A 17,545-nucleotide genomic window follows, 5' to 3' on the forward strand; every position below is an offset into this window, starting at 1 on the left:
CATGCTGTTACGCATTCTATGTAGGCTTAGTTTATAGCGAAGTGAAACCGCCTTTAACTCCGTCCTGTTCGTGAAGGCATAAGAACATAAACTGAATACGAATTGGAACAAGTGATACCAACCAACATGCTTACATTAATACGGGATTTTTAGAATATTTCGACAAACTTTTCACTAATATGAGTCCCTTACGTCAAAGAAACTTCCCTGACAATACCCACAGACGGGCGTACATAGAGTAATTCCCACTTCAAAATCACGTTCATCTGCCTTTCGTCCTTTGTGGGTTATTTTATGAAGCTGTCAGTACCTGAGACTTTATGAAGTCGATTCATCGGATAGTGAAAAATGGATCTGAGCGGAAGAATAATCACGGTACTATCACGGCAGTTGCCTAGAGGCACTGAGAAAAACCATAAAAACCTCATTCAGGATTGTAGGTGTCCCGGCCGAAATATGAAAGAGAACATCCATATACGAACCCAAAGCGTTACCGCTACGCTAACCCAGTCGGTCTCCCATTCATGTTTACTGTGTAGACTTCCCATGTGGTTTCGCACCAGACCTGTCTACACTTCCCACCCCCCAGTCATCAGCTCGTATTTTCTGCTTCCATTTCATCACTGCGATTAGAATAAACCAAACAAACTCTGTGGATTGAGTCCGCACGCGAACTATACCGACCTAGTGACCGCCTCTTTTCGGCAAAGTTATTGCCAACTTTAGGCGATAGAGGGTGTCGCGCGGTCAGCGCAACGAATCCTCACGGCCGTTAATTTCGGTTTTCTACACCGCAGCCGCCATTTCCTTGAACTATCTACTCAATTATCGTCACGAGGCTGAGTGGACCCCGTACCAGACCCACTACTTCTCAGAAAATCTGGTAGTGCCGGGAATCGAACCCGGGACCTCTGGATCTGTAGCCAGGAACTCTGACCACTAGACCACAGAGACGGTCTAGCATAACCCAAACTTCTCGTTAAGTGATGTTCTCAATTTCGTGCAAACTGTCATCAGTATTAGTCGGCAAGAGCGCATTCTTCCGGCTTGTTTAAATTACTGCAAATTCCTATGAGGAGAGAAATGGACGCACGCTGTCAAGAGGAACGGCACTGCTATCTCTGCCCCTAAGCAGACAAAACGTGCCGAAGCACGGAGCTGCTCACAGAGTGCGTTCACTTCTCGCCGTGAAAGAATTCGCTGTACCGTCTTATTTCCAGGGTGTGGACAGTGACACATTGCAAGTGTCTGAAACATGGGGGGAGGGGTAAAACGGCCGTGCCATACCTCAAAAGGGCAATTTTCAGGCCCAGAGCACGGATATCAAGGTTCAAAACCAAATCACTCAAACAGCATTAAACATTTGCAATCATGCTGTTGTTCTTGTTACCTTTGGCGCTACAACCCCAATTTGGGCCTTGGCCTACCTACATGAAACTCTCCGTTTCGCTTCGGTTTACTAGATCTTAGACATTCGGTAGGACTCCTTGGGCTGGTGATCAGCTCGTCGCAAGGCCTCTACCTCTACACAAACATAGAAAAACACCCACACACACACCAAAGATTCATGCCCAGAGTGGGATTCGAACTCACGATCCCGGCTTCCGAGCGAGTGAGGACAGTGCATGCCTTAGACCGTTCGTCTACCGTGACCTTTGAAGACACAGTTTCGTGTAAAAAACATTTAAAATGTTGTGCTCCTACTAGCACATACAATAACCAGTCAGTTGACGCTGTGTAAGGAAATAACAGTTGCTTATTCTGAGAATTATACAGAACCTATAAATACATCCTGTACGAAAAAATGCAGTTTCTTAATGTTTAAAGCAGGTAGTACATTAGCCATTGTGATTTATAAAGTTAATGAAACCACATTAGTAGCCTTCAGTTACTGATCTCAGTTCACAGAAACTATGTGATATATTAAGATGTTTGTTTTCCGAGCTGAAAGAATGCGGTTGTTGGCTAAGTTGAGATAGTGTTTCCAGGATGAACTGTGAATAAATCCTACTCGTAACACCAGAGCATACAAAGGACTGAGCTGTGAGTCAAACGTCTAACACATCTAACAATACTTTGTACTTTCTTCTTATAACTTCATGTTTTAGTTGAATACAGTTGCTTATTTGCGGTTCCTGGGGGCGGTGCAACCTGGGTTTCTCGAACATTTGAACCGCTTGGTATATGAATGTGACGGTGACTTCGGCATTGTCCTGAGTATTCCGAGAAATTTCAACTGCAGGATCTTCCAGCCACTGAGTCATCCTCTTTGTCTTGAACAATTATTTTAAACACAGACTTACTAGGGTTTTGGACTTTTTCCATCGTCCGGAATTTTAGGTAATAGAGGACACAACGTTTCGGAAACTGGATCTGTTTACGTCTTCAGATGAGAAAGGAAGACGCATACTCATTTGGGCCCCTTAGAAAGAGCTAATCTCAATCACTGGACCAACCCAGTGATTGAGATTAGCTCTTTCTAATGGGCCCAACTGGACCAATCGTCCAGTGATTGAGATTAGCTCTTCCTAATGGGCCCAACTGGACCAATCGTTCAGTGATTGAGATTAGCTCTTTCTAATGGGCCCAACTGGACCAATCGTTCAGTGATTGAGATTAGCCCTTTCTACGGGGCCCAACTGGACCAATCGTCCTGTGATTGAGATTAGCTCTTTCTACGCGGCCCAACTGGACCAATCGTCCAGTGATTGAGATTAGTTCTTTCTAAGGGGCCCAACTGGCCCAATCGTTCGGTGATTGAGATTAGCTCTTTCTAAGGGGCCCAACTGAGTAGGTGTCTTCCTTTCTCACCTGAGGACGGAAACAGATCCAGTTTCCGAAACGTCTTGTCCTCTATTACCTAAAATTCCGGACGATGGGAAAAGTCCAAAATCCCAGTAATACTATGTGTCATCCACCATTGTCAGAACCCTTTAGAATTTAATTATTTTAAAATGTCAACAGTGGTGACGCAGATGGCTATATGTTGAGATTCGTGCTGGATGAAATGGCACTAAAGTTTGTTTTTCATTGGGTTTCTATGGGTTTCCCCTTCCTATCATCAAACGTCATTGCTCCACATTAACCTGGACCGCATCCTGAAATGTATGATGGCCATGTAGAACATTACCATAAGCTCAGCCTTTAATTTGCGGTGCTGCATCTCTGATTAGCGATGAAGGATTTTATATTTTAAGAGTGTAGGAGACCAAGGCCCACGTATTTTGGAAATAATATGCCTAGAAATTAAAAGAAGGGTTTTCGACACTCACTTGAAAAGAGATTCGTGAAGATTCATTTTACAGGGTGGGGCATGAAAAGATTAAACAGAGAATACTTACTAATTTCGAGAGTGTAGTCTTTGCTGTCATAAACATGTACACAGCAACAAAGGAGTCAGTTTACTTCCTGGACATACAACATACTTGACATCAAGTTTCTTAGACTAAGTGCTTAAAGAAGGCTGGGTCTGTAATATGTTAGGACTACGACAGGCGCAAGTGAAATGTGTGAGGGCTCTCCCACGTTTGCCTTTCTGCCTCATATGTAGAGGCGAGCTGAGTCAAGATACGGAAAAATGTAGATATGCGAACAACTGCAGCGATGTTATATACCTCCACGACCACAATTCACAAGACAAATTTGAATACATTAACGGATTGTCATTAAATTTGATATAACATGCAACTTGAAGGGTCCTGAAATTTTGCATAGTAATGGGTGTTTAGCGAGTAGGAAACAATTTGATGACAGCATTAAATCTAATCAAGGTTCTATTCTCATAGCAAAAGGGGGGGAAAAAAAACTTCGTTGTGTGTAGTCCGCAAGCGAACTATACCGACTGAGCGACCGCCGCTTGTAGACGAAGTTAGTGCAAACTTTTGCGGACAGAGGGTGTCACGTGGTCAGAGCAACGGATCCCCACGGCCGTTAATCTCGTTTTTCTAGACCAGAGACGCTATTTCCTTGAAATAGCTTCTCAATTATCTTTATTCTGATAGCAGTAAGCTACAAATAATTATACTTCAAGGCATATGAAATCAGGTGTGGGGGCAGATAATAAACAAGCCTACAAGTTTTATGTGAAACATTTGCTCATATAAAATAAATTATACGTAGATACATCCTCCGCAAGAAACTTTGGGGTTCTCCTTCCCTTAGTCGTCTAAGCAATTGTGTTCCGATCTCATATACTTATTCCATCATTAACGAGGTTTGAGGTTATGGTTGTTAAATTTCAAGTAACAATAATTTGTACTGTTAGAGATTATGAACAGTCATTTTTATAAACCTTGCTGGCTTCTCTAAATAGGTTCTGAGGAGCTCTTGCCTCACAGGTTATTTCAGGAACTTGCTGATTTCAACTATTCGCTTTCAAATCATGTTTTTGTGTTTACAGAATATCCCTATGTTGGATCGTAAATTCAAAAGGATCTATCATGGCCTGCAGAAGCATGAGAAAGGCTGGATGCATCGCAAGAACTCCATAACTGAAAACTTGGGGATATCCACAAAACAATCCGGTAATGTATCTGCGTAGTGCGTTTGGACAACTCTATCGATTGCCAGTACAGTGACCACTTGAATCCCACGGCAGTATATGTACTGAGCACTTCTGCTAGCTCAGGGAATGTCAAACACGATGACACTTGTGCTGTAATTAATGCCACACTTGTTCCGCTAGTCCTACTAACGCGATCCGCACAGCTCTAATTGGACCAGCAAGTTCATCTCGTGGGCGCGTGTTCGAGTGTCTGGTACTCAGGACTCCACGCACACAATCCCTTTCCTGTTTTCACAAAAGCGTCGGCAACAGAGTATATTCTCATCATCCACAAATGAAGTAACTCACCATTTAGAAATATCTATGAAAATAAGTGAAAAATAAGAAATGAAGAAATAAAATGATTAAAACAACAAAAAAAATCTACTGAGCTGTGCCCTTCTTGAAAAGCCGCCAGTTGCTCAGTTACTCAAGAATTCCCCAACATTTTATGGAACGCGAATGTTCATTATCGTGTTCACAAGGGTCCTCCGCTCGTTCCTATCCTAAGCCAGATGAATCCTGTCCATAAAGGTGAGGTAAATGTGTCCCTGTGTTTAACTAATTAAGCACTAAGCGATGAAGGCGTATGGGGGGGTGGATGTATGGATCCACATTTTCTTGACCTCGGCACTAGCTGGAGGTGAGCGGTCAGCTTCAAGCCCCTGCTACTTTACCCCCAGGTAAAATCTCCTGGTACCTATCCGATACGAGTCTAGGTGGACCCCAGAGCCGGTCTCGACGAAGTGGAGAAGAGAAAATTCTTGACCCTACCGCGACTCGAACTCCGATCCCTTGGTCGTCCAGACCATAGCCAGTTGCTATACCGACTACGCTATCCCGGCTCCTGAATCATGTCCATATCACATCATATTTCTCTAAGATCCATTTTAATATTGTCCACCCACATACGTGTTGGTCTTCTTAGTGGTCTCTTTCCTTATGGCTCTCTCATCAAAATCCTATATGCATTTATCTTCCCTCCACTCGCGCTACATGCCGTGTCCATCTCATATTCCTTGCCTTGATCAGTCTAATTATACATGGAGAAGAGTACAAGTTATGAAGCCCCTCATTGTACAATATTCTCTAGCCTCCTCTTATTTCAACCCTCTGCGATTCAAATATTCTCCTCAGCGCCTGTTCTCAAACACCCTCGGTCTATGTACCTCCCTTAATGTCAGAGACCAAGTTTCACGCCCTAATATTTAAAGATATATAGATTGAAATAAAAAAGTTTACCCACTTTTTGTGTGGGTATGAACATGCCATTCATTGAGGATGTGTGAGACCAGGGTGCTGGGAAGAGCATGTGGATCTTGCAAGGAAGACTTTAGAGGAGGCTCGAGATGAAAACATGATGAACGTGTGCTTTTCACCAAATGAATCCTGCAGAAGCATGGCGTGGGGCGGAACTAGGGGCATGGTAACCTCTTGCGAACAAGGCACCGGATCTTCAGCAAACTACTCATTACGAAGGACGAATAGCTTCTGAAGAGAGAGGCTGCTCCATGAAGTTGGTGTCTTAAGAGCTGGCATCACAGTGACGTAATGATATTCAAGGGACGGAGACATTATCAAATTCGGTGCCTAGGGAGAGGCAAGTTCATGCCCGGGCTGCTTTATCCCGTGGTGAAAGGTCCATTGGTTTTAAGGGCAGCTGGGACCTTTGGCCATCAGAAGACAGGTGACGAGTAAACCTACAAATGTCCCTGACAGAAATTGTAACTTGACCGTCCAATTCATCAGTCATAATACAGCATTGTTGATAAATAAGAAAACGTTGCGTACACTCATAATGAAAACGGTTTATATTATTAAGTTACACTGGAAGCTGTTTTCGACAGACGTGAGAACCGCTACAGCACAATATACCACCACCACGGGGAACTGTATACATGCATATACCAAAAACTCCGTGGTTTTCGTCCGCAAGTGAACTATAACGACCGAGCGAACGCCGCTTGTCAACGAAGTTAGTGCCAACTTTAGCGGATTGAGGATGTCGCGTGGTCAGCGCAATGAATCCCCAAGGCCGTTAATTTCGGTTACACAATATCAAATTTGAATATCCAACTCCATGTAAAAACAACCTGAGAGTGATACCAAGAATAAAGAGTATAGCCTTCATACGATAATAGGAAGGTCAAAACCAACACGACCCAGACTCTGAGGAAAGATCCCAGAATGCAGTTACCCCACCTCACAACTATAACACATACACTGATATGCAGCGGTTACAAAGTCTTACACTGTAAGACTTATAATATTAGTTATAAATACATTGCCATTTTAATCCTAATTTTTATTCTTTTAATGTCAAGTTTTAACTATTTAAACAACATTTAAATTAATGTGTATTTGTTAGTATACAAATTCATACAAACACAATATGAATTCATTTTCATAAATGACGCAATTCAAGAACTAGCTCCAGTATTCATGTACTCCTGAAGATGACCCAAGAAAAGGGTCGAAACATGTAGCTTTACCACAAACAGCTAATAAAAACAAATATTGGCACAGTAGTGTCTATTTGTATCTTTCAGAACTATTGCTGTGTAGACTGTTCCTATATCTTTCATAGGACACACAACAAGAAGCATATCATAAAGGTTAGAAATATTGTACAATATATTATGTACCGTTTGTCTATTATGTTTTCAGAAGAATTCGTTTAAGCTGCAGTGTCAAGGACAAATTCCACCCCAAGCTCTACATGTGACAACGAATTGTTTACGTGAAGGTGGGGTACAAGAAGATTGTCGCTGAGGCTCCATTACTGATTTCCAAACAAAAGTTACATGTTCGCTATTAGAAAATGAAACGCGTCAACCCGTGTACGTAATCTTGGCAGTGTTCACTGCACCATTGGTTACGTCATACTGAAACGAATCATTGCGTGCAGTAGAAAGCGGTTCAGGTGGCAGATGTCTGGCAACATGCTGTATCACAGCTGGCTGTGCCAAGAATTGTAATCCGATACAAACAGAATATAAAGAAGCATAAGAAGGAAACAAGTACTCATTAATATGATTACATACGAGACGACGAAACAGAAAACAATTTTGCCTAATCAACGAAAAGAAATGGAAATATTTTGTTAAATATGTATGGGTTTGTTAGTTAATGGTTTAACTAATGTTGCTAGGTCAACTGGATGTGTTATTTAACGTCGAGAGTATGATTATGTGCGGTGAACTGGAAGGGACTCTGCAGGAAACGGATGCTGTTCATTTGAAAGTACAGAGTGATTCTAAATTATTGTCGGGTTTTCCGTGATCTTTATTTCTCAAACCTTACGTGCCAAGAAAGACGCGTCTAATGAAGTTGTTTAGCATCCTGCATAATTTACTCAACAATTTATAAAACGTCTTGCTTAAAGTTTTCATATTAAGTAAGCAGTGTTATATTATTCTTTCTGGTTTAAACAAGTCCTCCGCGAGGGACTTTAAGCCCTGGGTCCTGTGTCGTAGATTTACGGCACGTAAAAGAACCTCATGTCTCTAGGAGACCTCTGAGCTAAATTAGGCAAATTTTCCCGCCCAAGTAGTTTCCAATGCCTCCGGTAGATGGGGAAAGTATTAGGTACCACTGCCAGATGAGGACCGACCTCGCTGACAGAAAGGGACTAATTATCAGATACCACTGCCAGTAGAGGGCCGACCTCGCTGGCAGAAAGGGGCTGATAACGGGCACCAGTACCGGTAGGGTATGGAGACAGTAGAAATTAAAGCGGGATGCACAATGGACCAATAACTGGTCTAAGTGCATGGGGAAACCCACCTCCTCCAACAATGAATGAATGAATGAATGAATGAATGAATCCCAGCCTTCGCCTAGCAGGAAGTGGTAAAGCTGGAGAAATCTTGGGCAGTGACCTTCAAGAGGCTCGAACCCAATACATATCTGGCGTGTTAGGGCTAGATGAGCGTACTCAGCACCCTGTATTGATTTCGGAAAGTCGTAGAGGAATTACAAGCAAACAAACAGCATACTTCACCGCACAGGCTCAGAACTCTGTTAATATAACGGCTCAGATTGGTCTCTTCATTGTAGCTAGTTTGCCGACTCAAGTTCTGTCTCAAAAAATACTTTTCTAATCTTCCTAGAAACTCAGATGGTGATTTGAATCCGTATAATTAAAAACCGAACATCTTCGAACACGAACAAATTATGCTTTAGTTCGTGTTTTGTCATTTAGGTTTTGGGTTCAAGCCTATAATTACACATTGTTATATCCCGTATCCTTTTGTGGCATTATCTGTTCCATTCACAGCTGAATCTGTGTTAATCAAAACAACAATTACGAATTATTAAAATGTTCATACATTGAAGTTATTGGACGCCATTGTAACATGGCGTCCATTGTATGGTTAATCTGCATGGCATCCAAGATGGCATGGATTCTCTTGTGTTCCTCATGTCTTACGAAACACCCAATTTAAATTTTTATGTAGCGTATGGTAAACATAGCAACACATAAAATTTAATGAATTTATTATTCTAAATTTGCAGTCTAGACCGTGTCTCTTTTCCTTCACAGCTGAGTCATCACTGACGGTTCTTATTGACAGCAATATATATATATTTTGGGTTCAAGACATTTTCTTATTTGGGGTGGACTGAACTGAATCCATACGCACAAGAGCCTCTCACGGGGCCTAGTGTACCAGCTTCTAATCACGGATGCTTATGGAACATAGGCGGAATAATAATTAGCCGGATAAACCCGAAGCATTGACAGAAGGGAACCTGTCCCAACTAGTCTGTTCACCATATATCCCACAAGCATTTTTTTGGAATTGAGCTTGGTCCTCCGCGGTGGGGAGCCTGCCACTAACCACCTCAGCTGTCACTGGAGGCTCAAAACTTTATTAGTCAGGAGGGAAATTTGTTAACTTTACACACAGTGGCTGTTGCCCTTCGAATCTCAGTTCTCAGCTGGGGAACAGAAATGTGATAAGAGAACAGGAGGCGACGGTCGGGTTAGTACGAGCGCTGGTTTAAGCTGGGTTTAACTGCTAGCTGTCACGACATACGTGTCTGGCTCACGGAGGTACGACGTGGGAATGTCTTGTAACCACAAACCTGTGTCCCAAAAATGTGTTTATTTTTGACACACATTACTAATGGGGTGTGGTGTGGCTCCCATCTCAATGTGAAAGTCAAGAGTGCCTAGTTATAACAAGATTAGACGTGTACACAGCGTGCATGTAACAGACGCGACCGGCAGAGGGATGGCCGTGCTAACATACATACCTTTCAAATTAAACATATGAAAAAAAAATGTTAATGTAACAAATGGAAGCGATGTCCTGTAATTCCGTGGCTACAGCATTTTACAAGCGGAATGGACGGCCTGTTTATAGGGTCAAAAATTATTACTGAAGCAAGAGTTTTAATTTTTAGTGAGTTAAGAGTTTGTACCAGTGGAGGGCTCTTGTGAACAAGGTAATAAACATTCGGCTTCCATAAAATACTGGAAAATTCTTGAGTAGCTGCAGAAGTGGCGGCTCCTCCAGAAGGGCTCAGTTCCATGAGTAAGTATTTCTTTTTATTGCTAGTGGGGTGGGACTAAGTCCCTTGTACTGCGGCCACTTCTGGCCTATTTTACCAGCCCCAGATGATAGGTGAGGGTGATTGTGGAGCAATTGGTGGAATGAAGATTGGCAGGGGAAACCGAAGTACTCGGAGAAAACCTGCCCCAGCGCCACTTTGTCCACCACAAATCCCACTTGACCAGACCCGGGATCGAACCCGGGCCGTCGCTGTGGGAAGCCAGCGACTAACCGCTTGAGCTATGGCGCGGCCAAGTAAGTAAGTAAGTAAGTAAGTAAGTAAGAAAGAGTTTGTACAGAATATGAATTGGGCGTCCGGGGTTCTAATCTCGACAGGGGCAAGAGATATTTCTCTACCGCACAGACCGGCTCTGGGGCCTACCCAGCCTCATATCCAATGGGTACCGGGGGCTCTTTCCCCGGGGCTAAAGTGATCGGGGAGTGAAGGTGATCACTCACCATCTATTGGCGAGGTCACGAATTATGGAGCTATATCTCCCCTCCCCTATACGTCTTCATGACGTGGCGCTTACGCTTAATGAACTTCACTGTTACTCTATTTAAGCCATGAGCTTGTACATATAAACACATACATTACTGACTCATGGAGCTGAGCCCTCCTTGAGGAGCCGCTAATTCTGCAGCTACTCAAGAATTTCCCAGCATTTTATGGTTCATTGCCGTGTTCACTGGTCCCTATCCTGAGCCAGCTCAATCAAATCCATACAATCCCATCCTATCTCTCTAAGATCCATTTTAATATTGTACACCAACCTACGCATTGGTCTTCCCAGTGGTCTCTTTCCTTCTGGCTTTCCCACCAATATCCTATATGCATTTCTCTTCTCCACCATTCGTGCTACGTGCCCTGCTCAACTCATTCTAATTATACATGGAGAAGAGTACAAGTTATGGAGCTCCTCATTATGCAGTTTTCTCTAACCTCCCGTCATAAACACATACATACATGTACAAATGAGAGCTGATCGGTCCATAGATTTGATTATTTAATAATTAAGATAATGTTTCAGAGTGAACACAGCCCTTATACTGTGCACCCTTGTGATACTGAGGCCGGCTCAAAGCGCTACATTTGCAAGTGAGGTTACGCAGCAATTGTGGCAGTACAGTGCCCTGAATGTTTAACGGCCCCTCATAAAGCCTGTGCACTTGAACAAGCCCATAACGGGTTGTCGCAGCTAGAGTAACACGCAGAGACTGCTGTGTGCAGATCGGTTGACATGGAGAAATTGCCGCTTTGCTTATATTACACACACTAAAACAAAACTATACGAAACTTGGACACATTCCGAACAACAGTACAGACTACAGAGAAAGAAGCCATATTATTTACATGTAAACAACGGAACGCCATCTCGGAAAAACTGAATAGGGACAAACAACAAAACATTCTTATACAAATCTGTACTGATTATACATAGCATATATACGAGTATAAAATTGACCGCCTCTGTGGTCTAGTGGTCAGAGTTCCTGGTTACAGATCCAGAGGCCCCAGGTTCCATTACCGGCTTCACCAGATTTTCTGAGAAGTAGTGGGTCTGGAACGGGGTCCACTCAGCCTCGTGAGGATAATTGAGGAGCTACTTCAAGGAAATAGCGGCTCTAGTCTAGAAAACCGAAATTAACGGCCGTGGGGATTCGTTGCGCTGACCACGCGACACCTTCTATCCGTTAAAGTTGGCATTAACTTTGCCGAGAAGCGGCGGTCACTCGGTCGGTATAGTTCACTTGCGGACTACAGACCACGGAGTAAAACTTAATTACGAAAGGCTTCTGGAGATCTGGAAAAGTTGCTACTCACCATCTCGTCCAAGCTCTTGAGATCGTTGGTGACGACCTGGGGCATGGGGCCGAACTGCTCGTCCTCATCACTGTCGTCCAGGTTGTTGCCGCTCTGTTCCGCTGCGATCTCGCGGTCTATCTCTCTTTCTAGCTGCACCAACATAGGCGCCAGCATACCGAACTTGGCGCCGCGACGTGCCACCTCCAGCAGACACAGGATCACGTGCTTCTCGTTCTTGCGGAGGATCAAATCGTCAGTCTCGAAGAGGAGACACTCGAGGATGCAGAGGCCGCGGCGACACCACGAGATGAAGTTGGACACGTTGTCACGGGCGAAGAAGGTGCCCGGTTTGGCGGCCTGCAAGTAGTACACGTCGCCGAGCTCGGTGAGGCTGGACGTCGTGCTGGGACGTCGGGTCTGGCGCCTCTGAACGTACTCCACGGCACACTGACGTACCTTGTTCGCGTGCTGCAACAGATTGCCAACATTGTTAGAGCTATCCCTGCAACAGGCCGTGGAGGGCCGTAGGACTGTGAGACGTCGAGTTTTCCATATCTCTAGAAAATCGGCTCTCAGATGGCGGTAATGTCGTCAGCCTTACGCGCCGGCCACCCTTTACCCCCAGGAAGATTCCTGGTATACTCATTTCTGTTAGAGGCTGAGCCGACCCCTGGGCCATAGTGCAGTTGGAAGGATTAGGTCCATCGAAAAATCCAATGATCTCATAGGTAATCGAACCCGCGACCTTCCGGCTTGTAGCATATACCTCAACCAACTATGATACCGCTTACCCCCACAGTGTTATCTAAGGTGCATGAATCAGCTATTCCTAACCTGAGCCAGTTCAGTCCATTTATATTATTACCTATTTTTCTACTATCTATTTGTAGGATTTGAAGCTCTCACAGCGGTACCTATTAAGAGTTCCATCTTCTGGGATATAACGCCGTGTAGTCCGTTGGAAGTCAACCGACGTTTAGGAGGATCATATCGCCTCCATTTTCAGGGTCGAAGAATAAGCGAGCCAGCAAGAAAGGGCTTGCTACCCGCTTCACGTTGGTTTCTTACCTGGCTTGTTCTTCTATTCTGAAGATGGAGGCTAAATGTTCATCCGAAACGTCGGTTGACTTTCAACGAAATACACGGCGTTATAACCCAGAAGAAAGAAATATTTATTTTAATATTTGTCCTCAATAATGGCATGTCATCTTCGAAGTGCTCTGAAATTATTCACTACTAAAATTCTGTGTGAATTTCAGGTTTCCATCCGAACTTCATGCCCAGTAAATAGTAAATTTCTTCACGTAACTACACTATGATACATTGCCGATTTGAAAGGAATTAAATTTTTCTAATAATTTTAATACCAAATTTCACCATATTCAGTCGACTAGCTTGACAGACAGACAGACAGCCGGACACGACCTCTTATTAATACCCTCATTGTACGCATTTTGTATAAAGACGCATAGACATATATATATATATTTTATTTTAATTTTTGAAGACCTTTCTGTTCAATGGGACAGTTTCGTTTGGGTAACCTGAATTTAGTGTGACTTCAGGTTTTGTGAAACTACTCTTGATGGGTTATATATATATATATAACCCATCAAGAGTAGTTTCACACACACTAAAGTCACACTAAATTCAGGTTACCCAAACGAAACTGTCCCATTGAACAGAAAGGTCTTCAAAAATTAAGACTACTCTTCTTGATCACGGCACCGAATGGTTTCGGAGGTGGTAACAAAGTTTCGAAAAACCATGCTGCCCCTACATTAGAGACAAAAACTGGAGGTAGCTTCTCCCAAAACGTCTGTGACTACCTATCTTTACCTACTATTGAACAAGAAAATTTTCAGGCTGAAAATCTCACTATGAACAAGATCATTTCCTATACAAACAGCCCTCCCACATATTCCCAACTGAAGCTGTATATTTTCGTAACAACAAGAATAATTCTGAGAAAGAGAGGCGCTGTATAAGCTGAACCCCACTTCAGCTCCCATCACGTTTTCATTATGACAGTGAAACAGATTTATTGACCTTATTAACGTTTTGAATAGAAGCTCCTTTTTCTTCTGTGAACACGAAAGAGGATCGGCCAGGTATACGAAAAGCAGTTAAAGAAATAATGTTTGTTAAGTAACACAGATAGGCTTGCCCGCTTGTGGGGTTACCTCCGACAGCTTACATCTGTGTAACCTTTAATGGGATTTCTTCACAGCGCAGCTAGCCCGAGCATGCACTGCACCTTCACGAGACTTCCGGTTCTTCGAGTAGCCACGCTAGTGGTACGTGATGTTTCCTAAACATGGCCTCCAAGAGCCTTACTTCCGTCACAGCAACTCACGTACAAGTAACCTCGAGGCATCTCCGTGTTTGGAAGGTATCTCCCATTGACCAACTTTATCTTGTGTACAGAGGAATATCAACATAATTTCTTAGTCACACCGCCAGATTCTGTACCGACACACGGTACGTGATTGTTCGCAGGTGTGAGCAGGTGGAATGACGTGTTAAAAACGAAACATTTAGCTAAATAGATTAAGAAAGCTCACTGTAACCTTGACTTGGTCCATTCTGGTCCGTCACACTAGAAATGTTATAAAGCGTTATCTACTACGTCCAGTGTGATTGATAATTATTATTTTCTCTCCTATTTAATCTCTCATCCTTGACATGTTTCGGTCTGAGAGAGACCATCTTCGGAAGGATATATCTGTACACGCGGAAACTACTAATACGATGTGTTTGGTCAATACAATACATACATACAATATCATTACAATGTTATGAGTATAAAATCTGTTCCTTTAACAACTACAGCGACGTGCATGAAAACATTAAAATATTTATAAATTATTATAATTAGTTTATTTACAAGTGTGGTTTAAGAACACTTTGTTAAAATTTAAAACCAATTTGGTTCATGTCCTTTATACTGCATCTCTTTAAAGGAGTTTGAGTGTCTACCGCGTCGTGGTTCCGCCGTTTGATGAATAGGATTCTTAGTGTCGTCTTGTTGTTCGGGCCGCGATGTGTCGTCACCAGGAAACTCATGAATTCAACTTGCAGAATCACAAAGGAAACTAATCTCATAAAGTACCGCGCACAAGGAACACAAGCACGAACTTGGCACCCATACCAAAAAATTAAACAACTCCACCATCTCATATCATTGCGTTTTATTATAGGGCCTATCATAATAGAGCTTTAGCCTGACATGCGCAACAGATCTAGATGCATGCGTCCACACACTGGGTAAATAAAAATTTCAACATTCATATTAACTTTCAATTAATCATAAATTCATTCTGTGTTCGTATTTTTAATTGTCTCCCCTCAGACTATGAATTAAAGCTTAAGGGACTCTGCATTTCGATATTCTAATTATATCTGAATTTATTATAAAATTTTTATACGACTAACAGTTCTTCAGAAATTGAAACGGGTCCAGAATGTAAATGATGAACCGTTGGGGTTAGGCAAACAAAATTTGGTACGAAGGCAGATCATATACATGTCTACACATAAGGTGAAGCTGTCCCTGGGCTCAACGAATTAAGCACAATGCCATGAAGGCGTATGGTGGAGTGGATGTATAGATCCCCATTTTCTTGACCTCGGCAATAGCTGAGGTGAGTGGTCAGCTTCACGCCCCAGCCGCTTTACTTCCAGGGAAAGAACCCCCAGTGCTTTTGGATGGGAGGTTGGATGGACCCCAGAGCCAGTCTGGACGATTTGGAGAAGAGAAAATTCTTCACCCTACCGGGACTCGAACTCCTAACCCTCTGTGGTCCAGCCCGTAGCCAGTCGCTATACCGATTATGCTATCCCGGCTCAAATGCCTACACATTCTGTATTAAACACTTTTTATTTCTAAACGAAAAGGTAGGAACATGGCGACTGTGCGAAGCTTAGATGTTATGTATGGCAAATAGACAATGGCAAGAAGAATGAAAATAAATAATAGTACTGTTACTGCTATGGCTCAGTTAGTGGGATGCGGGGCTCGGGAACTGGCAAGGACGGGGAGCTGACCACATGCCTCCATCTAATGTCAAGGTTAAGAATGGGTGGAACCGTACTTCTGCTACCAATACGTCTTTATGACGTGGTACTTAATTCAGTATAAGAAAACGATTGCTCTGCTTTACTTTCCTCTTACTCAATACGCTACATCTGTAAATTTGAGGGTTACATCCGACCTTCGGAACCAAAAGCATATTCGTCCAGCAGCTGTTAGCGAGGACCTCGTGCAAAAAGACTCGGTGGTTTTAGTCCGCAAGCGAACTATACCGATCGACCGCCACCTGTCGGTGAAGTTAGTACTAACTTCAGCGGATAGAGGGTGTCGCGTGGTCAGCGCAGCGGATCCCCACGGCCGTTAATTTCGGGTTTCTAGGCCAGAGCTTCTATTTCCTTGAAATAGCTCCTCAATTATCCTCATGAGGCTTGGGTGGACCCCTTTCCAGATCCATTACTTCTCAGAAAATCTGGTGACGCCGGGAATCGAACCCGGCCTCTGGATCTGTAGCCAGTAACTCTGACCACTAGACCACAGAGATTTATAGAAACACATTCTATGTATAAAAAATAAGCTTAAAAACTAATACATCACATATTTGTAATTTTCAATGCGAAGAGGTGTTTCTCTTTTTCCTTAAAGATTTTTTTTATTTATAAATTTGGATTAATATCGGAGCTATTAATTTTCAAATTTTATGCCGCGTTTAGTACTTTGTTTCTGTACTTTGTTTCTCTTGCTGGGCAATTCGAGAATCTAGTTTCGCAGAAATATACAGGTATGCTAGCGAATGCTATCAGCTGACGAATTGCACATCTAGATATAACGTTTTTCTCCGAGGCAAAAGCAAACATAATTTTAACAACTTCTTCCTTTGAAAGTGATATTTCTAATCAGAAAACGCTCCAAAATTATTTTATATATAGTTCATAATAATGATAATAATAATAATAATAATCTCATTTAAAATATCATATTTTTTACGTTTTAATGGAGTTTTCTTGTGGAATTTTTATTTTAACCTCGCGGAAACCAGGGGTTATGCGGACCACCATTTGGGAAACAATGATCTCGAGTAATGCGAATGGGATTTGGGTTGTATGAATATGGAGAGCTCCGTGTTGTATGTACCGCCGTAGGTCTATCTGCTTAGCGTGCAGACTTCACAGGGGCAGATCGATACTTCTAAGGACTATCATCATTGCATTAAAATGAGGTATGCATCGTAACGTTGCAGAATCCTGTTTACACCTTGTAAAGGAGCGAAAGAATGAACCTTGTTCATCAGCTACAGAACTCCATGACGCAAATTCCATCCTGAATATCTAACGTTCACTCGGATTGTGTTGAAACTCCACGTCTCATACGGACCAGGTGAATCCAGTCCACAGCCTCACATCTCATTGCTTTAAGATCAGTCTTACCATTAGTTCGCTTGCGGACTAAAACAGTAGAGTTCGTTTTCTTTTCTTACCATTAAGACCACATTCACGAGTAGGTCTTCCATGTAGTTTCTTTCCTTCTAGTTTTCTGAGCAAAACTTTATAAGACACAACATTACTGGGTTTTTGGACTTTTTCCATCGTCCGGGATTCAAGAAA

General features: G+C 42.7%; 1 protein-coding gene across 2 annotated transcripts in view; it reads right to left on the reverse strand.

The window, feature by feature from the left end:
* The window catches only part of LOC111874427 (GAS2-like protein pickled eggs), a 116,877-nt gene that overhangs the window by 69,084 nt on the left and 30,248 nt on the right, over nucleotides 1-17,545 (reverse strand). For both annotated transcript variants that reach the window (XM_023869926.2, XM_023869927.1), the window contains exon 3: nucleotides 11,930-12,379. In XM_023869926.2, the coding sequence (XP_023725694.1) occupies nucleotides 11,930-12,379 (450 nt within the window). The remainder of the gene's footprint in view (nucleotides 1-11,929; nucleotides 12,380-17,545) is intronic.

The sequence above is a fragment of the Cryptotermes secundus genome, unplaced genomic scaffold (assembly GCF_002891405.2).
Source record: "Cryptotermes secundus unplaced genomic scaffold, Csec_1.0 scaffold273, whole genome shotgun sequence".
Lineage (NCBI taxonomy): Eukaryota > Metazoa > Arthropoda > Insecta > Blattodea > Kalotermitidae > Cryptotermes > Cryptotermes secundus.